The 26,738-nt window shown below is 31.5% G+C and overlaps 1 protein-coding gene across 30 annotated transcripts in view; it reads right to left on the bottom strand.

Annotated features, from left to right (window-relative positions):
• LOC107453194 (ankyrin-2) overlaps positions 1-26,738 on the bottom strand; it is a 213,262-nt gene that overhangs the window by 12,477 nt on the left and 174,047 nt on the right. For 26 of the 30 annotated variants that reach the window (XM_071186318.1, XM_071186317.1, XM_071186322.1 and 23 more), the window contains 7 exons: positions 24,363-24,456; positions 22,166-23,098; positions 20,523-20,585; positions 17,046-17,135; positions 15,276-15,446; positions 7,807-7,908; positions 1,090-6,570 (listed from right to left, as the gene is read on the bottom strand). In XM_071186318.1, the coding sequence (XP_071042419.1) occupies positions 1,090-6,570; positions 7,807-7,908; positions 15,276-15,446; positions 17,046-17,135; positions 20,523-20,585; positions 22,166-23,098; positions 24,363-24,456 (6,934 nt within the window). The remainder of the gene's footprint in view (positions 1-1,089; positions 6,571-7,806; positions 7,909-15,275; positions 15,447-17,045; positions 17,136-20,522; positions 20,586-22,165; positions 23,099-24,362; positions 24,457-26,738) is intronic. The other 4 variants (XM_071186339.1, XM_071186340.1, XM_071186328.1 and 1 more) reach the window with 3 other exon arrangements.

Below are 26,738 nucleotides of genomic sequence, written 5' to 3'. Positions count from 1 at the left end.
TAATTGCAAGGAAAGCAATAAGATTTTAATTGTTGATTATAACCAGCAACATAATGCCATTTGTTTTCTAATATCAAAATTAACATGCAAATTAGTTTTGAAAATGTTTCAATTCCACAATTGAATCAGCAATTTAAAGGGAACAAACACCATAATATATAAACTCAGTTTTTCTTCCTCATCACATCTATTATATGTTCATTGTCAACAATGGTATTTCACAAAAACCGTAGCGATGCAAATGCTACATTAGTTTAGGATTACCATAATAATTACTTTAATTACTAGATGTGGTTATTATAAATAATTATGGTAATAATTTATAGAGATACAATCTCTAATTATCATAAATGGTGTTTTACAAAGAATTTATTCAAACAACGGCTATATTGGTCACAAATACTGTAGTTTCTAATTTGAAAGTATTTATTTTTGTTTATGTATTTTACATTTGTTCCCTTCTTTGCAGCGAAATTAATTTATAAGAATATCTTATAACTTTTTTAACATCGAAGCAAATAAAAGCTATAATTCAATCACATTCCAAATTAAAAAAGTAATGAAAATATGTATAAAGTAAATAAAAATCTAAAAGAATGAATAAACAAATAAATAAAAAAAGCAACCAAGGAAGAGCAGTTTATTGAAAACATAAATTATGAATGCAATCGAGGTTTAGCTAATCAAACCTTGCCAAGACAACACCAAGGCGTTACGAGAAAATAATGAAAAATCTTCTCATTAAAACATAAATGTCAAATATTGGAAAAAAATATTGGATGGGTAATGAAACTGTTACAAAAACTACTTCATTCATTAAATTGCTTTTTGGCCTTATTTTAAAACTTTTCTGGGTTTGGCAAGATGTGACACACAAGTCCTCGAGTTTTCTAAAACTCTAATATGACAAAGTAGCAACAACCATAACACCTAGAGACGAAAAAATTAAAAAAAAACTATTCACTAATATTAAAATGTATCTTTGATTTGGCAGCAAACTAAATAAAAAAAAACTGATACTGGAATGAAAAAACGACGAAGAAACAAAGCTCAAAAGAAGCTGCAATATGCATCTTAAGAAAAGGATACCTATTACAGCAGAACCGTTCATTAATTTCCGAGGAACTTCTAATGGGCGCACATCTGAACAACTTCTTTTAGAGATATGATCATTGACGGAGGAATTTATTAATTTACTATCTTCCTCTTCAACGAATGAAAGAGGAGTGATTTCTCTATCTAGGTCACCACCTAGAAACTCTTCGCTATCATGACTGCCAACTTCAACTTCCAAAGACGACTGGGGGTACATTTTCTCTTTTGCACGGACACTTTGAGTAATTTGTTCTTGAGATTCAACTTCAATTACGGTTTCTTGGTCTTTTTTAGATGGACTAGTAACGGAATCGAAAGAAGAACGCTGAGGAGAGAGCTGCAATGCTTCGGTTTCAAGAACTTTAAGGCACTCTTGAGATTTCTCTACCTTGTCAGAAGTGTCTTTGGTATGGGATTCCTCTTGTTTTTGTTCTTCGAACCCTATTTTAATGCCAGTTTCCTCTTCTCCGGATGGAGAGACATCTTCTTCAATATCAGGAGCTTCATCTTCAGTTCTAACTTCAGATAATTCCACCTCGTTGCGAGATACAAAATCCAATAGCTGCATCATCACATCAGTATCACACTGTTCCATTCTAGCTTTATCATCGAAAGATTCCGCTGTAGGAGAACTTCTTTTGTGATGCTCATCTTCCAGAGTTGGAGGACGATCTTCGTAGAGAGCCAGGTCTTCATTGTCCATCATACAACCTTCTCTCATCAGGATTTGGCCACTTTGATCTATCCATTCTTCAGTTCGTTTTAAAACTGGCGCTAATTCGGATGGTAAAGGAATACTTTCCTCCTGCTGTTGAGTAACGGAATCTAAAAATTGATCGAATCTCTTAGAAGTATACGATTTTTCTTTGCCCTCGGTTGTGCTTTGGATTTGTATGTTTTTCGACGAAAATTTCTCTTTCAGTTTTTCTGAAGAAACGTTGTAAACCTCAGTAGCGTGTTCTTTTATTTGCATCACTTCAACAGATTGAACAGTCTCTTTTCTGGAACGTTCACCCCTTCTTGATTCTTTATACATCATTTCTTCCAGACTTACCTTCTTTGGTTTTTCAACATCTTCAAAATCCGCTTTCTCTTCCGCTCCAGGTAAAGACGTGACGGGGCTATCCTTTTCCAATTGTTTTTTAACATCAGACTGATCATGCGCTTTAGTTTCAGTCGAAGTAGTGACTTTATCTTCGAACATTTTATTGTGGAATGAACAGGGCGTTCCTAAAGCTTCATGTCCAGTTACATCAACAGCTACATTGCTAATATCATCCGATACTTCAAGGACTGGCAAAAATTCGATGTCTACAGACTGATCTCTTGTAGAACTGAAACACGAATCTGATTTTTCTTCTGCACTTCCAGCTGACTGGGGATGGCTATCTTGAGTTTGAAAAGCATTTTCTGTAATTACAATCTTTTTCGATCTGTCAGCTTTAATATCAGCAGCTATGCGGGAAATTTTTTCTTCACTTTGATCAAGGTGAGAGATTTTATCTTTAATGTTTTCAGATGATAACTCGGAAACTAATGAGTGTTCCAGGTTCAGTGTCAGACCAGATGGTTCGGCAAAGGAAATATGTTTTTTCGATTCCGTTGTAGCTGTAGCATATTCTTCAATTTCGCTTTCAACATTTCTCATGAATTCCGGTGTCACTGCTTTATCGCCAGAAATATCTTTGATTCCTTCTTTAGAAGGAGAAACTGATGCGCACTCTTTATAAGAAACTTTTTCGATTTTTTGCCGAGAGGTTTCCTTATCAACTTCATCCTTTCCTGATCTGTGTTCTGGTATTACTACATCTTTTATGGTAGTGCATTTGATAACAGTTTTTGCCTCAGTTATTACTGATTCGCCAGATATTTCAATTTTAGACGAAAATGGAGTAACAATATTTTGTTCCGTTAATACTTTCTTTTGGATTACAGTTTCAGTTTCTTTCGAATGGCCTGACAGTTGTTTTTCTTCAGCTGAAATACCAGTTTTAACATTTTTATCAGATGCAAAAGTATCAAATCTTTTCTGTACTATTTTAATTTCTTTCTCGGTAATTTCAGCTTTTCCTCTGCTTAATAATTCCTCATCTTTGATATCAACATCTAAAGAAATATTTTTATCAGATTGTACCTCCGACTCAACATTAACTTTCGGAATGACACTTTTTATTCTACTCTCTGTAATTTCAGCACATGAAACAGTATCTTTAGATTTTAAAAGTGTAGTTTCCATCTTAACTTTTTCTGTTTGTATTATTTCAATTTCTTTACTATCAATCTCTTTTGGGCTTATGATGTTTTCCTTTTTAGATATAATGCACTTAGATAGATCGTCAGGTTTTATCTCCAAACTTGATACTTCTTCCTTTATTCGCGCATCATCAGTTCGAGTGAATTTTTTTTTAGTTTTCTCAAGTTTTTCAGTTTCTTCCAGTTTTGCAGTGACTTCTAGTTTTTCAGCTTCTTTTAATAATTCAGCTTCTTTTAACAATTCAGCTTCTTTTAACAATTCAGCTTCTTTTAACAATTCAGCTTCTTTTAACAATTCAGCTTCTTTTAACAATTCGGCTTCTTTTAACAATTCGGCTTCTTTTAACAATTCAGCTTCTTTTAACAATTCAGCTTCTTTTAACAATTCAGCTTCTTTTAATAATTCAGCTTCCTTTAATAATTCAGCTTCCTTTAATAATTCAGCTTCCTTTAATAATTCAGCTTCTTTTAATTTTTCAGCTTCTTTTAGTTTTTCAGCTTCTTTTAGTTTTTCAGCTTCTTTTAGTTTTTCACCTTCTTTTAGTTTTTCACCTTCTTTTTGTATCTCAGCTTCTTTTTGTATCTCAGCTTCTTTTTGTATCTCAGCTTCTTTTTGTTTCTCAGCTTCTTCTTGTATCTCAGCTTCTTTTTGTTTCTCAGCTTCTTTTTGTTTCTCAGGTTTTAATTTTTCAGTTTCTTGTAATTGTTCAGTTTCTTGTAATTGTTCAGTTTCTTTTAATTGTTCAGTTTCTTTTAATTTTTCAGTTTCTTTTAATTTTTCAGTTTCTTTTAATTTTTCAGTTTCTTGTAATTTTTCTGTTTCTTGTAATTTTTCTGTTTCTTGTAATTTTTCTGTTTCTTGTAATTTTTCAGGTTTTTGTAATTTACTGATTTCTTTCAATTTACTGATTTCTTCTAGTTTATCAGTTTCTTCTAGGTTTCTCGTCTCTTCCAGTTTTTCGGTTTCTTTTATTCTTTCATCAAGTTTTTCAGTTGTTCTTAGTTTTTCCATTTCTTCTAATTTTTTACTTTCTGAAGCGATGTAGTCTTGTTTATTCAGTGTAGCCCCTTCAGATTTTTTTGAATCAAGTTCCATTGTAGAAGAAGATTGTTTAACATTTTCGATTTGATATTTGCCTTCACTTGGAATATCAGTGCATATAATTATTTCTTTCTCAGTTTTCACAGACTTCGAACTATCTTCAGATATGGCAGTGGTAGTCACTTCGCTTTCAAGAATTACAACATTAGACTCAGCATCTGCAGCTGATAATATTTTCTTAACATTATCTAATGTTTCTTCAGTACAAATAAATATTTCACTTTTGCCCAAACTTGGTTCCATTGTGTCTTTAACAATATTAATATTATCGGGTGATTCTCTCTGCCACTTAGTTTCAGTATCACTTGCCTCTTTTTTAAATGCATCAGTTGTGGCTTTAGCAACATCATGCGAGCTCTCACCCATCGTTTTAAACGTCTTACTTATTAACTCTTCATCAGATAAAATTTTTTCATCTAAACTGGAAATGAATGATTTAATTTCTTTATCATCGGCTTTTAACTTACTATCTTTTCCATCTGCAGAGTCTTTACTTTCTGGAGATTTAATTGCATCAGAAAAACCAGCTGAGCTTTCAGATTTTAGTTCTTTCACAATGGTCGATTGAATTGAAGTCTCTTTTATCTGACTTTTTATTCTGATAGGTTCGTCAGAACTTGGCGATTTTTTATCAGTCATATCGCCATGTTTTTTAAACTCAACAGTTTCTGCATGGATCCTTTCTTTTCCCAAATCTGTTGTTGAAATAGAATGTGGTTTATCTTTTTCAGAATCAATATCACTTCTAGCTTTATCATGTCCCAAAGATTCACTAGCTTGTTCTTTTTGTAAAGCTTCAACATTATAAACAAAATCTATTGAATGAACCTCAACAGTTTCTACATTGATCCTTTCTTTTCCCAAATTTGTTGTTAAAATAGACTGTGGTTTATTTTTTTCAGAATCAATATCACTTCTATCTTTATCATGTCTCAGAGATTCACTATCTTCTTCTTGCAAATCTTCAACATTATGAGCAAAATCTATTGAATGAATTAACTCAACGTTGGTTTGTTTAGTTTCTATAGCTTTTTCGACAGATTTATCTGCGACTGACGACATGCTGTCTTGCTCTTTACCACTTACATCACGCTTTTGTATCTTCTTACCCAGTGTAATCTCTTTTTGAATTGATTCTGATGAAACTGTGGCAGTGCCCATTACTCTGATATCCTCAGATTTTTCAGAAGTTTTACCCTCAGATATCATGCTATCTCCATCCAGTATGCCACTCTTAATTTCAGATTTCATTGTTTCTTTAGTGACAGTGATTTCTTTCTTTCGATCTTTTGAGGGAGGAGAGTGAATATCCACCTTTGTGATTCCAATGCTTTTGTCGATTGTTTTGCCCTCTGGTGGTTCTTTACTAAACTGAATGCTAGAGGTTTCGCTTTGATATTTTTCATGCGTTATTTTATCCGTTTCATCTTTTAAATCTCTAGATGAATCTGAATGAAGTATAACTTCCTTGATCTCAACGCTTTTCACTGACGCATCATCAGGATGTACAATGTTCTCAAGAGAGCATATTTCCAACATTTCGGACCCTGGCACGAAAGTTTTTACAACCAATTCTACTTTGGCGTCTTTACTAGAATCAAATACGGTTTCCGTTACGTCTTTGCTGCTCTCGTAAAATGGTAACGACGCTTGTGAATCAATACTAACTGTACTTTTCCTCCTCTCTGTAACTTCCATGATTTCTAAATCTCGCTCCTTCTCCGAATCCGATAAGTCTTCGATGGCAGACGTTTCGATCCGTTTTTCCGGAGCATCGCTTATGACTGTCCAGACTTCCTTTTTGATGTCCTTTATCTCTGGTTTAGGCGTTGGCGGTTCTGAGGTTTTTTCAAAAAACTCCAAGCGTTCCTTAAAGCTAAGTTGTTCCTCGGGACTTTCGGATAGGTGAGAATCTTCGGACGTGAGGCTTTCGAATTTACTCTCGGTTTCGATTACATTCTCAACCGCAACTGTACCTTTAGAAGTTTGAGAGGATGCAACGGTTGAAGTAGAAAGTTTTTGAAAGAAATCTCTTTTCTCAGCAAAACTCAATTCTGGCGATCCGGGTGAGCTCGGTTTTTTCTTATCAGAACTGAACGATTCGGACGTTTGGATACCACCTGTTTTTAAGTCAACCAGTATTAATATTAAATGCATAAAATATAGTAACAAAGTAGATATAAACTGTGAATTGAAGTAATCAAGTGTGCTTGTAACAAAAATGTGATTAGTGCACATGAATCTAAAAGGAAAAAAAAATTATGTCTTAATGCTGTTAAAGTTTTTCATAATATTTAGAAAGGATATTAATACTTTCCTTCATTGTTAATTTAAATTATTACGGAAAATTAATTTGAAATAATCACAGACGAGAAAAATACATCGCCATGTTCAAATTTAATGATTTTCAGAGAGTTGAAATTCATATTACTTTAAACAAAGCACATAATTATTATAAATAAATTTAACTTTTCAATAGTTCAAAATGAATTAAGTAAAAATATTTCGCCTTTTCTTGATGTTTATTAAAATTTTTCCAGCATTATCTTTTAATTATTTTCTTTCCATTGATTTCAAATTTTAAATACAATTCCAGTAATGGAAACTTGCTTAAAAAAATAGTGCATACAAAGATGAAATTTTGCATTTAAAAGTGGACTTGATTAAAAAATTTTATGTATCGAAGGAAAATAATACATAGTGTACTGAATTATAGAGAATAAGGTAGTTTTGAGATATCAAAGTGGTAAGGGACAGTAAAAATATTAAAAAGCATATTTCTTGCAATTTTGGCTCCCAATATTTAGCAGTTTTCGATAGAAATTTAGCAGCACCTCAATTTTTATGATTACACCTAACTTGTATAAAAAAAAATACACTATAATTCAATTCGAAAAATTCAATTTCGAGAAAAAGTAGTTTTAATAAAAACAAAGCATAAAGTTTAAGAGAATTAAAAAAATCTTAAGTAAAAAAATCTTAATTTTTATAAACAAGAAAAATCAAAACAAACTTTTTAGAGATGGGACAGAACATAGCTTTCATTGAATCAGTACCATGGGAAAAATAAAAAAAGAATTATTTACTATATTTTTTTTTAAATGTAAAAAACTGAGCTACCATAAAATTTTAACAATGCGTGTTCTTGCATCGAGTCAAACAATTGTTTATTTATTTCCAAAAACTATTGTATAAAGTTACAAAAATGTTAACATATTAGAGCAAAACATGAATTAGTTATCATACATGCATTAGTGCATAACATGTAGTAGTACATAATATCACATAACGAGTACCAGTCAGTAAAAAACATAACAAAAGTCAACCTCATAAACATATATAATTATGAAAAATACCTTCTAAGCTAATATCTTCAGGTTCATTTGAACTGAGTGTCATATGAGTAGTTTTTTGGATTAAATGTGTTGATAAAACAGTTACACCTGCGTCAGTTTTATCTGGAAAATAAGAGAAATAAACTCGCATTTCTTAGAGATATTCAAGAATTAAATTTAATGGTGCATTTAAAATGAACAAAAATTGTAATAATTATTGATTTAATGTAAAAAATACAAATCTTAACGGGAATTTCAAATTTACTATGAAAAATACTAAATGTGAAGTGAACGGAAACACTTAAATTTATAGAAAGAATATTCTTGGATTTAATGAAAGTTATTAAGACATACACATTTCATGGCGTTAAAGAGTATTTTTATACCATAGGGTACAAACCAAAATAATTAGAATTTTAAGAAATAAATATAGGTGTTCTGCTAATAATTTGATCATAGTGACTATTCCCACGAGTTTCTTTTATAAGCCTAAAGTTTAAAAAAAAGAAAAGAAATATATGTTGCATAAATTAGGTACTTGCAACTCGAGAAGAAGTGAAGTGACTAGGCCTAACCATGTGATTTAAATCAGATTTAATTGGATACCTGTGAGCTTCGTCTCGCGTGTGTCGAACCAGATTGGCATTTGAATCGACAAATACCACGATTTATTTATTTCTACGACCTACTATGACGTTACTTGCAGGTAACTAATTGTTCATGGTAAAGTCTATTCTCTTTACTATATCTTTTTGACTCTGGGTGAAAAGATAGTGTTAAAGTAAACATTCAGTTTTTTTAGACTAACAAATGTGGAACGAACTGAAACTTCAAAAAACCTTTTCTCAACTTTAATAAACAATTTAATGACCTTCCTATTTTCGGCACAGAAATACTACTTAGTTTGAAGTACACATACGAAAAAAAAATTGCTATCAGAAGGTTAGTAAAATTTTTTAGGATATTAATATTGCATTAAAAACGATTTTTCTTCAAAAAAATGAGCCAACTTTAATTGCTTCAATAAAATTTTGAACTAATCACTGTATGCAACCTAGAATAGCAATATAAATGTAAAAATATAAATTGAAAACATTTTTACGCTTTTTTTTCCTCAAATTTTATAAGTGCTTTAGAAATCCGGTGATCCGATTTTGTTCGGAATGGGGATCGAATTTTCTTTGGACAAAATCAAAAATTCAGAGCTTGTCCGGCGATCCAAAATTTTGTGAGTGGACACAAAATATCCGATTGCGTTTGTGTTACACTGAGAAGAAAAACTACTAAAATCCACGAGGGTTATCTCAACATCACAGGAATTATATTATTCAGCTACCACTGGTGATTTTGCTCGTCGTGGTCAGTGCAAGACAGGAATTATATTCAAGTCTAAGTCGCTTTATTAATTTTAAATTTTCTGAAAAAAAAATTTTTTTCTCTTAAAAATCCCAAGTCATTTTTGTTTATAAAAGTGTAGAGATAGTTTGAGTGCTAACTTCTTAAATTTGAACTTCTGGAATTTTTTGACAAAAATTTTTAAGTTTTAATAGAGATGTATCAGCTTACCTTCAATGATTTCAGCACCTCGATTTTGTTCAAGTTTAGAAATGAGACTTTGTTCCGAAAGGGATAAAGGAATTCTATTATCTTGTATTAAAGTTGCTTCAGCCATAAATATTTTATCACTCCCTATTTCCTGTAAAATTAGAGAATCAGCTGGACTTGGCATATCCCTGACTATGCCAAAGGATGAAACTTCAGAAAAACTATCAGTATCTTCCATCTCGAAAGATGCTGACATTTTAGTTTGGTTTTGATCAGAGCGAGTACGAGAACCATAACTATAACTAACTTTTTCAAACATAACAGGTTGTTCAACAATTTCTTCGGACAAACTTTTATCAGATTCAAACTTAACATCAGTAGATTCAGCACTGTAGACTTCGGTTGAAATTGGAAATACTTCTTGAGCATACATTACGTCAATATCAGGTGACGGCGAAATGTTAGTGCCTAGTTCAGTCGCACTAGTCACTGCCTCTTCGACATTTTCAATAAAATCAAGTGTAGAAGGCTGACAATGCGCCCTTGATGAAGGCTTAAAAGGCTCCCCTTTAATTGCATTTTTAGTTTCTTTTCGTTCAAAAGCATTAGTTTTTTCCGCCACTTTTATATCGCATTCTTTCTGAGACAAAATTTTGAAATCTGATTGTTCTGGTAGAGAATGCTCATATTCAACTAATTTATCCTTACTTTTTCGATCAAATTTAGTTTCACGCTCATTTACAGGCAATTTGGTTTCTGTATTGATTTCTTCAACTGCACTGTAAATATTCTGCGATTGCATTTCGTCAGCATCAAACACTGCAGCTTTCATAGATGCCGTGTCAGATAAACCCGAAATACTGTGACTGTGCCCAGTTTCCTTCAGGTCAACACCAGAATCAGTGCTGCTCTCTAAGGCACTTTCTTCCGACAGAAGTTGATCATGCAAGGTAAAGAGCTTATCATCAAAAGTCTCGAATTTTCTTCTCTTGCTTTTGTCTATTTCACGTTTTTGTTTCACCGATCCCACTATGGCAAATGGCGGCTCGGTAGCAAAAACATTTCTAAACGATTCAATAACTAATATTTTATTTATGGCATCATTATCACGAGCAACAAGAGGATCGTCTTTACCCTCGCGATCATGTGATGAGCAAATGGACGCGTCTTCGGCATCGTCTACTTTGCCGGTGTCACTACCAGATTCCTCAACAATATGTTCTTCTAAAAACTCTTTAACAGTGGATCTCATTACATCGTACTGAAGATCAGTTAAATCACGGCCAACACTAAGTTCCACATAATCGGAACTTGGTGTGCCTAACGTCTTACTAATATCATCTAATGAGTCGGATTTTAAGCTACTTTCAGTAGCGCAACAAGATACATTGGAATCTTGGAGGGAGAAGGGCCCATCAATTGGACTAGTATGAGCGGACAACATTTCAACATGGAGGGTCTGAGTAGAGCAACTTTCTTTCAACAAATGTACAGAACTGGACGGTGTTTGCACATCAAGCATAAACGGACTACTTGCAGTGTCGGCTGTGACGGTAGAATCAGTTCCTATTCCGGTATCCAACGTCAAATCAGAAAATGGACTGGTCGATTTTTCAACTTTCAGTAATGTCTCAACCAGTTTATCAGCAAACGCTGCATCGAAACTGTTACTTTCTCCTAGGGGACTGTTAGGGTGTACGTTTTCAGATGTGTCATTTGTTTCTATTTTATCGTGTAAATAATTCTGCAAGAACTCCATGCTTATGGAAGGTTTAGACTCATTCTGATTATTAATAATATGTCCATTGAAAGGCATAGTTTTAGTAGTTCTAACGCCAAACATCGTATTGGGAGACATTTCAGTTCCCCTATTGCAGAAATTCTCAGTCATCACTGGTTCCTGCATCGATGGGGCATCATAAGTGTGAACAAAATATTCGTTTTGTTCCTTGCTGATGCCGGAGGGTCCAGCTGTAAACACAGCAATAGGACTGAGTCCTCTATCTACTCTGGATGGTACTTTTGGCTCAAATTTGTTTGTATCATGAATCGGGCTTAGTCTTTTGCGAGTTCTGAAACCCTTTCTCGTCGAAATAAGTTGGTTGGGTTTCATAGTTTCTAGTTTATCCGAGCAAGGGCTGGTACAAGTTTCTTTTGTTTCTATTTCAGATACTTCTTTGACTGGTGATAGAGGCAATTCTTGTAAGAAAAGAGTTTTTTCAGGAGTAAGTTGCGATGTAACTGGAAGTTTAGAAGGAAATATAACCTTTCCTTCATAAATAGACTTTGTTGGGGAAACTTTTTTGGAGCACAAGTCTTTAAATTTTGTTGGGGACAACGTATCTTCTTCAAGATCTTCTAGATCTGAAATTTTCCCATAAAACATGGTGACCAAAACATATAAATACCGAATTTTGTATAGCCACCCTAAATTTCAAACGAACTACTACTTCACTCAAATAAATATAAATAAGCATGTAATGAAAATCTTCTAAGGCAACTTAAAGTGTTGAGCACTTAAAAAACTTAAATGATGGGTATGGGATAAAACAATAGTAAATACAAAAATAGTTTTCATGCTTAATGGTTTGACTAAAAATAATTACAGGCATTCAATTTCTAAATTATGAATTGTCAGTTGAACTGTACTGGGTAATATTTTTAGAAAAGTACTACTTGAAAAAGCTAATTGCAGAGTAATATTCTTTTAAGGAAAATTTAACTTAGAATTTTTCATTTATTTTTAAAAATACAAAGCAGAATATTACACAAATGAAGTTAGCACTCATATCTATCTCTCCTAAGTTTTTTTTTATTAAATTATAGTATTAAAGATGAAAAGTTGATGTGTAACAATCATACACAATTGAAGTTAGCGTTTATATATCTCCTGCAAAAAATTAAATTTAATGAATTTTTGTAAATAGACGGAAAAAATATTTTTCCTAGTCTTTGGATTACACATGTGAAAATAGATTAAAATAACTTTCATACAAATGTGATCTTTGTAAATATGTTATGACAGGGAAGGCAACATGTTTTACTAAATGCTTCGTAGTAAGGTACAAATGTACTTTGAATAAGTATTATACTGAAAAATTGTTAATAGTAGTGACAAAGCTTAAAAGTACTTCATAAACAGACAGTTTGATGGTACGTTCTGTTCAATTTCTAAATACATGGTATAATGGGGAAAATTTTGTCATCATAATAGTATTGACTGTGTGTTAAATAAATGGAAATGCAAAATTTTTCGCAATTTGATTTGATGGACTATTTGCTGATGCACTAGATAATTTTTTTTGTAAAGTCTGGTTTACATGTTTATTTTATTTTATTTGAAAAAAACTATTGATTCTTGAAAAGTGAAAAATTGTCAAATTGTAAATGAAAACTGAAACTATTTCTAATAAAAATGTAAGTCTAATTATTAAATTTAAGTTTTTTATGCAATGATTATGCTTATGCAATGATTAATTTTAAGTTGTTTTTTTTTAAATTGTAAAAACTATTATATTTCCTAACTATTATACTTTGCTTCCAATTTCTCTTTTCACATAACATATTCGGTAGAAATTTATCTTTATGTAAACAGAATAAATATTTTAATCTCCTGTTCATACGGCTCAGATGTGTAAATTTTAATTATATTAACGAATAAAAAAGTAAATTCGCGAGAAAGCTTTTTTAGAAAAATAATTAACTCCATTCAATTAATTGGATATAGTTTTATCCCAGTTGTATTTTTTTTTAAATTTTCGAGAATAAAGCAATTATATGTTTTTCTACAAAGTAGTGTAGATAAAGATGCTACAAATATGTGTTGGTAAATCTTATAATAAAGTGCATAAACTCGTACAACACTTTCGTTCAAATACCTTTCATTCAGTAAATCATAAAATCAAAACTGAGTTAAAGTTAAAACTGATAGTTGAAAAAAATTACTTTAACTCAAAATAATTGATTTACAAAAACAATTTACTTGTAAGGTGTAAATAAAACATGAAGCTGAAAAATCTTAAAACAAAAGTTTATACCCTGAACAATATGTGATTTTTTAACTCAATTTTCGAAATTTATTTTTACAGTAATGCATTGTTGCAACATAGTAATCTATTCGTAAAAATAAATTATAAAGCGACTTGAAAACTAAATAGTTCAATTGAAAAATTAATAAAAAGTGTCAAGAATTTTTTCCAACTAGTCAAGAATCAGTAATTATAACAAAATAAATTTGTTTTTTAAATTTAATTTCATAAATCGTGTGAATATTTCTAATGAAATTAATCTGAAATTACATAAGTTAAGCAAATTATATTAGTTGAAGAAATTATAAAAATATTTAGTTCTCAACATAAACTAAAAATCATACGTTCTTTATAATTATTTAGTACGTACTAAACAAAATTCTTATTGATAAACTTCCAGTTATTTTTAAAACATTATAAAATGTAGAAGAACTGATTGTGAAAATTCATAACTTAGTTGCTCTTATCTGTTTAAATATAATTTTATAAATAACAATATTAAAATAAATTTTACCTATAGTTTCGTATTACCATAAAAAAAGATAGCCCAATATTTAAGGATGTTCATATTTATTTTAAAACATTTTAAATTATCTAATATTAATTAAGTTTGATTAACTTGATTCAGGTATCTTAAAGATTGAAAACTGTGCAAAGTAGAAATGCTAGCAGCAGAGGAGGCAAATCATAATTAAGAATTCTAACAGAAATAATTCTCTATTTTTTAGAAGCATGCATTTATGAATGAAATAGAAAATAAAAACATAAAATAATGACATGCTAAATCTCCACATAGCAAACACAAACACACACTTCATTCAGGTGGCATATTAATTAATTTAATTAATATAGATAAAAATTTAAATTCACTAACAATAGAAATATATTAGTGAAAGCAATACATATAAGAAAAGCTTCAAAAGCACAATAATAAATTTGAGACAGATAGTGCAAATGAAATTCAGATATCTTTCAATTTAAAATGCTGTTAATGTAATAAACTAAATATTTATCTGCTTTTAATGTGTTTAATTAAAGATGCATAGAATAAATTGGAAATGAGTTGCAAACTTAGCATGTTTTTATTGTTATAGAACCAACAGGCAGTATGTTTCATTTACACAATAGTTTAAAAAACCATTTTTTGTTTATTAAAATAATTATTTTTAATAGAATTTTCAAATGCTAGTAGTAAGTCAATTTGCATTACAAATTTATAGTTTATAAAACGCCTGTGGTATTTCATAGGTTCAATATTCTTAAAGGTTCTTACGGAACTGATTATTTTGTTTCTTGTCAAGATTTATTATATTTAAATATACAAATAATAATTTCCAAACTAAATTGTTTTTTTTTAATGTATTATTTCAATTAAGTTGATCATAAGCGTACCCATTCTCAATAAAGCACAACATATTTAACAATTAATGTACATAATGTTTTGTAAAAACCACCCTTAATGTACATTTTTTGAATTTGTGTAAAATATGAAGTAAAAAATATCATCTAAAGTCACAAATTAATACTAAAACCAGTATTTATCTCCAATGGTAGTCATGTGTTTGTTTTGGAGGCAATTTTTTGCCTGCAAGAAAATAATCAAAAGATGTGAAAAAAAATGAACAAATCTTGATGAATCATTATCAAAGCAATTAGATCAAGGAATTTGTTTCGAGTTTCTTTAGGTACAGTGTTTTATTTGTATCCCGGATCTAGATTTGAACATTTAGATGAATGAAAATTATTTATGATGATCATGCGTCAGAATAAGATAACGTTCATATTTCTTTCTAACATAAATATTGATGTGGGGCCCTTAATGTGACTAGGTTTTCTTTCTACTAAAATTCTAAAACCACGTATTACTGTTATGAAACACCCTGCATTTATTGAGAAGGATGCAATTTTAAATCTTACCTTCTTGGGTTTGAGATTCGGCACTTCTTTCAACGTCTAAAGGAATAGTGGCAGTTGTTGGTTCCGATTTCTCGTCATCAGGTAAACTGGATATGGATACTTGGCTAGTATCCATCTCTAGCGATGGCCACGTCTCAGATTCGGTAAGTTTTATCGGCAAATCTTGCGCACCTGCAAGAAAACAGTCATGAGATTCAAACCATTATGTAGAATTTTTGCCAATTTGATTTTTTTCATTTCTTAAAATTTCTCGTCTAATACCGCACATGCAAATATCTGACAAGAAAATCTAAGGTAGAGAAAAATCTAGATCACTTTTTAGAATACTAAAAGGCTCTCCAAATACTTCATTAAAATCCTCCACTACAAAGCTTTTAATTTCACAATGTTAATTATTTGTTCACAATGTTAATTAAAAATAATTCACAATGTTAATTAAAAATAAAATTTTCTGTGATGATAATTCATTTTTAATGTCAAGCGTTTAGAAATTGTTAGAAAAAGAATTATATACAATGGCAGTTTTTGTTAGTAAAATAAATAACTGCGATTGTTAAAAACAGTAATTTAAAGAAGGTGTTCTTCTAGAGCAATTTTTTGAAGTAAAATAATATCGAAAATGTCGGTTTCTTTAATTCTATGAATAATTGCGGCTTATAGAAGTAATCGTTCACACAATGTGTTTTTCAGCAGAAATTTTTGGCAAAATAATTTTAAAATGTGTTTAAATAATTATATAAATAACTGTAGTTGCTTTAAGTGGTAATTTTAACAAGGTAACTTTTACTGATAGGGAAGTTGAATATTTTGAGAGAATTCAAATTTACGTTAATTTTTCTACAATGACGCACACCAATATGTTCCCCGTATAAAATATTTGAAATCTTTATACAGGGTGTTCCCTAATCACCATCCTTAATGTTTCTTTTGAAACTTCTTGCCATAAAAGCAAGCATATTAATGATTGCAAAGAAATATTTACACGAGTGACAAAAACAGTAGCAAAATTTAACGAATAACAACTGGGGAAATCGGGGCTGAATTATCAAAGGAAACAAAGCGGAATTAAAATATTAGAACTGCCAAGTTGTCGGAAATAGAGCACTGCAAGAAGTGAAACTTCTGTAGTTGCTACTTTTCGTTCGTAGTTGAAACCCAAAAGTATAGAATCTTCTCAAAATTTAAATGGAGTTTTTTAAAGCAATGTAGCATTAGCACTCTAGCATTTTTTTTTTAATTCTCTTTTTTTTTTAATTCAATCTTTATTCAATTTGAAGTTTATACTGAAAGCAGTGGTGACTTTGGGAATAGAGAGCTCGTCTCCTAATAAGATGTCCCAGGTTTGAATCCCAGTGATGACTGGTCGATATGAATTTCACACCCGACTCGCACTATCCACAGTACTGACATAAAATTCCCTCAGTGGTAGATGGGTCATAGGTTAGTGTCCTCCTGCCGTCAGGCTACCCATGGAAGGTTTTCGTGGTTTCTTCTCCGTGTAATGCAAATGCGGACTAGTTCCATCAAGAAGTCCTACACGAAGGCAAATTTCTCCCAATACTTGATCTAGGAGTTCCCTCATCTTTTGAAATGGGTTCAAAATTACAAGGCTATGGAGTTGAATATTGGTAGCCTTAAACTCATAATTGGGTCGGCTGTCCAATAACTGTTATAAAAAATTATACTGACTCAAGTTCGATTCTACAACAAGTCTTTTATAAAAAAATTTAGATTAAAAGAAGTAAATAATGAAATAAGAGTTTCACTTACCAACAATTTCAGATAATTCTTCTTTAACTTCAGATTGAACTGGTAGAGTAGGGAAAGCAACTTCTTTCAGTTTTTTGCCTAGTTCATTGTCTGGAAATTAAAAAATAAAATACTATTTAGCTTTATGGATCTTAAAGAATTTGATATTTTAAGATGCAAAGGACACAGAAAAAAATGTATTGTTAAATTATCATACTATAAGGTTACAGTAAGGTAAAAATAACAGAACTCTGGTGATAAAAATCTAAATATGCGATATTAAAACTACTCATATTGTAATTTTTCTCATACGTTAGCGGTTTACCAGAAATTCTGGTTTTTAAAATTATTGTTCTTATTACCACACATTTAGTTTAAAAAGTGAAAACTCAATTTAACTGAATAAGTGTACACCGAAGAGCCATTACATTATGACCACCCTGCTAATAACATGTAGGACTACCTTTAGCCCTCAAAACTGCTAGCAACCGCCGTGGCATTGATTCCACAAGGTGCTGATAGGTAGTCTGAGGTATCTGGTACCAAGCGCTCACCAGCTGGTCCTGCAATTCCCTCACATTGCGAGGGGGTAGCGTGGCAGCACGAATTTGGTTTTCCAAGTAGGACCACAAATGCTCTATTGGATTAAGGTCAGGTGAATTTGGGGGCCAAGACATGACTTGAAATTCACTGGAATGTTCCTCGACGATTTGACCCTTATGACATGGTGCATTATCCTGTTGGTAAACACCATCCCCCGCAGGAAAAACTATTGCCATGAATGGGTGAACGTGGTCTGCAACTATGTTCAAGTAGCTTACAGACGTCAGGGATTGTTCTATGAGGATTATGGGTCCTAATGTGCCCCATGGAAACATTGTTCCTGGGCGAGAAACCATGAAAACCTGGGCTAGCCCATTGATATAGATGGAGGGTGATCATAATGTAATGGCTCTTCGGTGCATTTTATGACATACTCTAAAGTATCAATGATAAAATTACCACATTAACCAAGTTTAAGTATTACAAAACTATTTAATATTGTTAATTTTTCCAAAATAATTACCAGTGTACTTCCATAATAATTACCGAGGTTTTTAGTATTATCATAGAACCAGAAACACGGTATAATTCATAATTTGGTAATCCATATCAAACTTTTCTTTTAATCGAAATAAAAACATGAAAACAAATTTCAAATGGAAGATTTCAATCTAAACATAGCATAAAAGAATACAAAATATATTTTATACATTTTTTTTCTTCAAATTTGCAAGTATGTAAGTATTCTTAAGGAATACACACAGCATTAGCATTTAGCGTAAAAATCATCTACTTTTGTCAAGCTGATAAATTTTGAAAACACTTAAGATTAAGCAGTTAAAAAAGAAGTTGTTGTTGCTTATTCCCTTTGCCTTAGACAAACTAAACCGAGTTCAGGAGACGATGTCGCCAAATAGAATAAAGAACTACATCCCCCTCATTCAACAGCTTCCCCCGCAGAAGCACCAATACCCAGATATCAAATTAAGGTTTATTTTCACTCAGAAAAAACGTTTCAATGTAAACCTAATAAGGTTTGTAATGCGGTTTACGTGTAAACCTTCGAACCTTAAAACAATCTGCTTTATTCTACTCGCATTACCCTAATCCATAACCTTGGAAAAAAACCTTCTGCATAAAAACCTTAAATCGAGGTTGATTTTGGGTTTCCAAGCTTGAAAAAAAATCCTTTAATAAAGCTAGTCTCAAGGTGAAAGTAATCTTAAATCAAGGTAATCATAATGATTCTTTTAGAAAAGTCTTTTATGCTCAGCTAAAATTCACTTTGTCATGAAATTTTAATGGACGATGCAATTTGATCCTATCGCTAGTATGACGTCAGCTAAAACGTCATCCTATCGCTAGTGTGACGTCAGCTAAAACGTCATCCTATCGCTAGTGTGACGTCAGCTAAACGTCACTAAGTGACAATACTTTTTACAAACGCTTTAAGAAATAATTTTTAATCTTTTTAGGATGAAAGGTTTGAAACTGCAATATTTTTGCCTCATTGAAAAAAGGGTTTTAGTACAACCATTTTCGTGACAATAAAAAAAAATTCAGCGACAAGGTTGTCGTAAGGTTACATTTTTCCTGGGAATACAATCTAAGATACGAGATGGAGTAGCGATGGTAGAACAGCAGATGGCAGAACAGCGATGGCAGAGAATAAGTCTTCTCGTTTCCGTCAAAAATTAGACTCTTAATATGACTAGTCCTAAGTCTAGATAGAGTGGTCTGAGCAAGTCTTGGACAGGAGCACTGCAATATCTGTCCAGTGGACTCAGCGGCGCACCGGGCATGTTCGGGTGGGGTCCTCCAAGTGGTGTTTATATAAGCCAGAAACAGGGAGTGGACCTTAAAAGTTCGCAGTCCATTTTAAGGGGCAGTGGGGGAAAAAGCAATTATAAAAGCATAAGTAAAAAGCAAATTCTGTTAATGATTGAGATATAGTTAGGGACAATTTCAATACATTGGTTTCAGCCATAAAAATTTCTGGTTAAGTTATAACTGTTAGTGTTTTAAAATAAATTGCTATGGATAAGCTGTTTTTAAGATCTAACAACTCTAAAACATATGAAGAGCAGGGGAGTGAAAACTGTTTACGCCCATTAAAGCTGATTCTGAGAAAGAGCCAATCTCAACGTAAGAGTTTTCAAGAGCAAGCATTTGGTTGGCATTGCAAAAATAAAAACATACACGAATGTCACGAGCATTTATTTATAGCCTCTAAACGAAATTTAAGCAAAACCTCGAAATAAAATAAAATTTACAATTATCGATGTTGAGAAAAAATAAAATTCGAAAGTTGGGTTGGACAAGAACAGTTCTTTCTTCAAATATCCTCCCCAATCAATGCTTTCTCACAAGTCATTCCACCATCTATGCGTGGACAGAAACTATTTTTCAACTCCATGGCCTATCTGCCCTGTGTAGTAACTCTCGGGGAGAACCTATTTTTCACGTTATTTATATGGAAAAACTTAGTAATCTTTAGAATGTACAAATGGGAGATCTTGAAGCCGATATGGCCTGGTTGGTAGGGCACTGAACCCATGTCCAAGAGGTCGTGGGTTCGAACCTCGTGGTAGTAAAAGGGGACTAATGCTAGCAAAATCTATCAAGTCACAAAGTACTCCATGTTCCCATAAAAAAAGTATACCTCTTGGGGTACTGATCCAGGAGTTTCCTTGTCTTCTGAATTGGTTCAAAATTCAAGACAACGCGGTTTAAAGTAGTCGTAATCCCGAAATTGGGTCGGCTGTTCAACGGCGGTAATGAAATACAAAACGGAGATCTTAAAGTCCTTTTTAAAAAAAAAAGAACAAACTATTCTCCACCTAAACCTTTATATTTAAATTAAATCAAATTTCATGCAGCTTATAATTTGCAATTAAGTTAGTTAATGTATATGCTAATGAATAAAAAAATCTACGAAAATTAAAAGTTCAATACCCCGATATTCTTCATCAGCAGGTGATGGAGGAGGTGTTTTGGAAGCTCTGCGTATTTTGGCATCTAGAAGCATGAAACTCTGCTATTAGCAACTATAAACATGCAAAACAAACAAAAAAAATAAAACTTTGCCTAAAATGTTTTAGCTATAATTAAGAAAATCTGCTTTCGAATTATTCATTTCATAGAAAGCACTAAAATCCACATCCACCCTGTTAAATACCGAAGTTCTGCAACTCTAGTTATAAAAATAATGTCTAGGTGATGTCGAGTACTATCTATATGCTGCGAGATGAGATCGATAACAGCACCATCTATTGGAAAAAAGCGGAATTAGCGTTTATATTTCAAAACCCTTGCAAAATAGAAGAAACAAAAAATTCACAATTGTGTAAGGCATCATTGATTTTATACACAGAGATGCTTTATGGGCATTATTACTAACAACAACTTTTGTAAGCGATTTTCTTATACAGTATAGCATGATAAAACGATCATAAAAAAAGTAGCTACTAGAAGATGCTTTTATTTAAAATGTTAAAATCTAGAAAGAAGTTTCTACCCCAGTAATAAAAATATCTTGCTATGCAACTTCTCTTTTGAACGTTTAAGAGTAGAATCACGAACTCATTGTGCTAGACTGGGGGTCCTCTACAACTTTGCACTTTATTTTTTCCATAATCTCGTACCATTTTCGAAAGGGAAACTCCACTGATTATCACTGGATCGTTCATCCGGTAGCTCATAGCCTCTTTAGTATACCTACACATCACTTTTATAACCATAGCTGCAGTCGGTAATCAGTTGAAGGGATGGGTTGGAACTTTATTGGCTACTATATATAAAAATGTATTTATTATTTATTACACTTAAAAAAATACATCCCAAAAAGAACTTTTTAAATGAAAAACATGAAGTGAGGAGATAAATATTAAGTTATTAATTCCAAATTATTACTTAAAATTTGATTTAAAAATGTGTTATTGATTTTTATCAAAAACTTTAAATTGTATTGCAGCTCTGAAAATTTAAGTTTACTTTACAAAATGAATAAAAGTAATTGGCATATATATGCCAATGAATTACAAGTTTGTTTTCCTTGGGAAAGGATTCCTAAAATTTTAAATGAGTACTTGACATGTCTTTTCATTTGTTTTATTTTTTGGTAAGCTCGACTCTAAGTTAATTGTGAATTAAAATAACATCTTATTGAGTAATAAAGCAGAAATAAAATTTCCCACAAAGCACTAATTATCTATAAATTAGGGTTTTTTTTTTAATTACACCACTTTTTTTTAGTATATCATACATTTGAAACTTGAAATGAAATTTAAAAAAACAGTATGGGTGATAAATTACTATAAAAGATTAAAAGAAATTTTATTTAAAAAACGTAATAATCGAAATTTCTTTTGCGGAATACTAAAGAAATATTTATTTAAAAAATAAACTAAACTAATTTATTAAAGTTACCGAAAGTAAGTTACAACTTTAGTTCCTAAATTTAGCATGCTACTTTCATCTTAACTACGATAAATATATTTTTTGCACTGATCACTTAATAAAAAATATTGTTTGTTTCCTAGCTATTAAGAATGTTTGACGATGTACTTAATATACAATACAGCGTGCAATTGCTATACCTTCTACACAGACGTTAACATCCGGGGAATTATCACTTGAATACTTGGTCACATTAGCTTCTACTAAACTGTTGGCCGCAACACTTTCTTTTGGTTGTTGTTCGGATTTATGTTCTTCTAATTGATGCTGAACACTTTGTTCATATTCAAGTGATACCTTACTTGAGTCTGGCAAGGTATTATCACTAACTTCAACTATTTTACTACCGCTAACAGAATTATCCTCGCTCGAGGATATTATTCTATTTTTATCATTCGATGAGCCACTGATTTCAGCAGTTGAAACGGTTTCAATAACTGTAGATATATTCATAGGTAAATCCCCACCTGATTTATAATTATCAGTCTTTGAACTTAAAGCAACTTCTTTGTCCATGCTGCAGTATCCTAAATCTGATGATAATGATTCAGCGCCTGCACATTCTAACACACTCGGATCAGCAAGACTAGTTTGGGTATTGAGGACCTTGCTAGAATCAGCAGTTGTAGGAAAAGCAGTATCAGTTCTTGAAACCTTTTGATTGTCGGGGCTCGAGCATATTAGAACCTTTTCAATAGGTTCTTCATTCATTGAATATCCAATTGGTGTTGGATTGGATGTGACAATGATAGTTTGGGTTGATGAAATTTTATCAGGAGGCCAAAACTCGTGAGTCCTTATTTCATTCTGCTGCTCAATAACATCCACATTAATGCCATTTTCGATTTTCTTAAGTGGCTCACCGTCAACAACAGACATTGTTCTTTTTTCACTCTCATCGTCAGGTAAAAGTTGAATATTTTCAGCGGGGGCAGGGTCTTTTGTGTTGTTGTCACTTGAGTGGGGCATCGTTGTTTCACTTTGAGATGCGGGAGTTAATTTACATTTAGGGAAAAGTTGGTTTATTTCCTCACTGGTTGGAAGATTTGTCAGATCTTCAGTTTTAATGTGATCTAATTATAAAATAGAGGAAATCAAATTATAAATGGAAACAAAAGTAAAAAAGGAAAACAAATAATAAAAAAGATAAATAGTTAAAAACAAATAATAAAAGAAAACGAGTCATAAAATAAAAGAAAGATAAAATTTTAAAAAAACAAAGAAAAATTGTAAAACATAAAATTATAAGTAAGACAGGCATGGATAAATCAAAACTAGATTTCGAAGTGAGTAATAAAAGTTTTGCTGAAAATTTTTCCTTTAAAAAAATTAAAACATAGGTGCTTAAAGATAGCAGAATTCTTTTTATTCTTTGGCAAGGTAATAAAAACAAATAAAGTTTAAAAGATAAAACGGTTGTTTTACATCAGAAACTATCATAGTGCAAACACACAGGTTTTGTGCATCGTCAGTAATGATGATATAATAGCATACTGTGTTAAATTCGTAGTCAAGACCATGAATTAAGTAGCAAAGGCCTTTATTTATATCAATGCTATCTGTGCACCAGAGTCATTATGTCAAGAATCGCATGTGATCGCGTTGATTATAACTTTCTTTAATCAAAAATTCTTAATTTCTCCAAGTATCATAAGTGGATTCAACAATTTTTTTAATCCTAGCTTCTCTAATGCGATATTTTAACACTTGAAAAATAAAAAATATAAAATAACAACTAAAACAAATGAAAATAATGCAAAACAATTCCGAATTTTCGAATATAAACAGAATATAAATATTTTTTTTCCAACTGCGCAAAAGAATAACCCACCTATCCATTCTCATTCAACACCGATTAAAATATATAATGTCACTTAACAAGGTAAAAAATAAACGAAAACATACAGGAAATACGTCCAATTATACAAAGTGTATAATCATTGATTTCAAATGTCTTAATTGATTTTCATGTAAGGTTTTCAGTTCAGTGATAAATATTTATGTAATTGGTAAATATCCCATTAAAAATAATGTGATATATCAGAGTGTATATCACACTCGCAATTCGACAATGGTACAACACAAAAAATTATTCTCAGTTTAATTTTCGAAATAGCTTTGAAATACTTAAGCAACGTATTGTAACTACGACTACTATTGAGACAATATTTAGCTGCTAGTATTATATTAAGAAGGACTTAAGAAAACATCATTTTGAAAATAATTCAGAAGTGAAATGCTTATTAGTGTCGTTCGGTGACAGAGACAGTTAAAATTTACATTCTCAGGACACGAAACGGTGTAGTGTTTACGAACGAAAAATAAAATAAGTCTTACCTTTCATCAATTCATCTGTGAATGCTTGAGAAATTTGATCACGCTCAAAGAGTGATCCAGTTTCACTGCTCGTTTCAGCAGCAGACTCAGCTTCCTAAAAAATAAAACCAACTAATTAGTGATATTTTATTTTAAAACATTTGCTCGAAAAAATGAGTAAAATTCTCTTTTCCGTTAACAAGCTTATATTAACTCTTTTACATATCAAAATCAAATATGATTTTGATGAAGAACAGTTGGTAGTGAGATGTAAACAGTGGAGTTAATAATCAGAGTAGGCTTCAACATTAGCTTTAAAAATATATAAATGGAATTTAATGCTGAGAATGGGTGCCTATTTTTGGGCACTTGAAATATATCAACTTTTATTTCCATCTGTATATTTTTGAAACCAATGAAGTTCTTCATTAAATATTATCTACAGCCGAGGTGGCTCAGGGGATAGAACACTCGCCTCCCAATGAGGTGACCTGGGTTCGAGTACAAACGATGGCTGGTCGATACGAGTTTCGCATCCGACTTGAACAGACTGTTCAGACGTTTGCTGACGTAAAGTATGCGCTGTGGTAGAGAGATCGTGGGTTAGAGTCCCCTTACCGTCAGGCTAACCGTGGGGTGTTTTACGCGGTTTTCTTATGCCTGTAACGCAAATGCGGGTTAGTTCCCTAAAGAAAGTCCTCCATGAAGGCATATTCCTCTCAATACTTGATCAAGGAGTTCTCTTGACTTCTGGATTATGTTAAAAATTACAGAGGTGAATATTGGTAGTCGTAAACTAAAAATTGGGTCGGCTGTTCAACAACGGTTATAAACTGTTACTACATATCCTAATAGATCACTAAATAAGAGTAAAAAAAAAGTTAAAAGTTGCATACATTTTCGTAATTTTATAAAATTAAAAAAGGAAACATTTTCCTCACCAAAAAAATTTTACCAAAATCAAAATTCTTAGTACGAAGGATGTTTTTAAATACCACCCTAAATACACATTTTCAAAAATCTTGAAAGTAATGAAGTAAAAAAGTTTGCACTCCCATAAAAATAAGTTTAACAATGGAACATTGAAACTAGCGTATGGCAATTTTAAAATAGATAAAACTGATCCATATTTCAATTCAAGTTGTATTGTAAAAAGTATAAGTTTAAGAAGTACAATAATATTGTTGAGTTTAGCATCATATTAAGATTGCAGTAAATCTGTCGTGTCGTCATTGAGGAAGCTGGGTCTATTATATCAAAATTTTAACAACGTTTTTGAGTCTCTCGTAATAAAATATTGATTTGTGACAGCTAATACAAGTCTTTTTGTGCTTCCTTTTTAGCAATTTTTTAAAGTATATTAAGCACAGTTGTTAGAGAACACCCTGCTTATTTTTAGCGTTCCTACCAACCCTCTAAAATTAAAATTTATAACAAAAAGAAGGAATATATTAAAATCATTGCAATGGAGAAGCTAAATCATTAAAGCTATACATCATGTCTACTTAATTTAGTAGCGTTGTGGAAGTGTTTCGTAGCACTTGTGTAGCACTTATTATTAGCACGTGATTGTAAATAATTATTATACAGAGAAATTTTGAAATCATAAAACATGAAGAATCGCAGCTAAAGTTCCAAGCAGCTTATAGCAATTTATACAACAATATCCCATTTAATTTAAAACAATACGTCATGTTTATCACGTTTAACGCCAAATTTCTGACGAGGTTTCTTTTAAAACTCTAACCTGTAAAATTAGAAAAAAAATATAAAGTTTAGATAGGAAATATATTGGCGATAAAATTTATTTGAATAAAAAAAGAACTTTTTAAGAAATATTTTGTAGAAAATTTTTATCCAACAATTAAAAATTACTAACTATTATTCACAGTAAGGAATCCTAAATGAAATAAACGTTATTAAATTTAAAATTGTATAACCATTTATTATTATATTATGCAAGATTTCGTTCTAATCATTAATTCCAAAGTTGTAGACGCCAATTATGGTGATCCTAAGCGTTTCTTAGTTGCTAGAGCGGATAATTAATTATAACGAATGAGAGCAACATATTTCAATAGACCACGCCTACAAGAAACCCGTTTACATTTGCCCAACTATTTATTACACAATGACACTATAAAGTTAAGCGGGCATTTTAAAATGTATGATATTTCTAACAAATGTCATAGAATAACCAAGACATAGATAACTGAAATTGTCGCTAATTAATTCAAATTTTTAAAATTAATTTTCTTTATTAAGTTTTTTTTCCCGAATTGGATATTTTTCTTTAACTATTTCTTAAATTAAATTTTAAATATTACCTTAGCATGAACTGACTTTTTTAATATGCTGCGTTATTATAATCCTTATCAGATACTTTAAAACGTAATT

Source organism: Parasteatoda tepidariorum, chromosome 10, assembly GCF_043381705.1.
Source record: "Parasteatoda tepidariorum isolate YZ-2023 chromosome 10, CAS_Ptep_4.0, whole genome shotgun sequence".
In the NCBI taxonomy this organism is placed as follows: Eukaryota; Metazoa; Arthropoda; class Arachnida; order Araneae; family Theridiidae; genus Parasteatoda; species Parasteatoda tepidariorum.
Note: the sequence above shows the minus strand (reverse complement) of the source record. Positions and strands in the feature narration are given on the sequence as shown.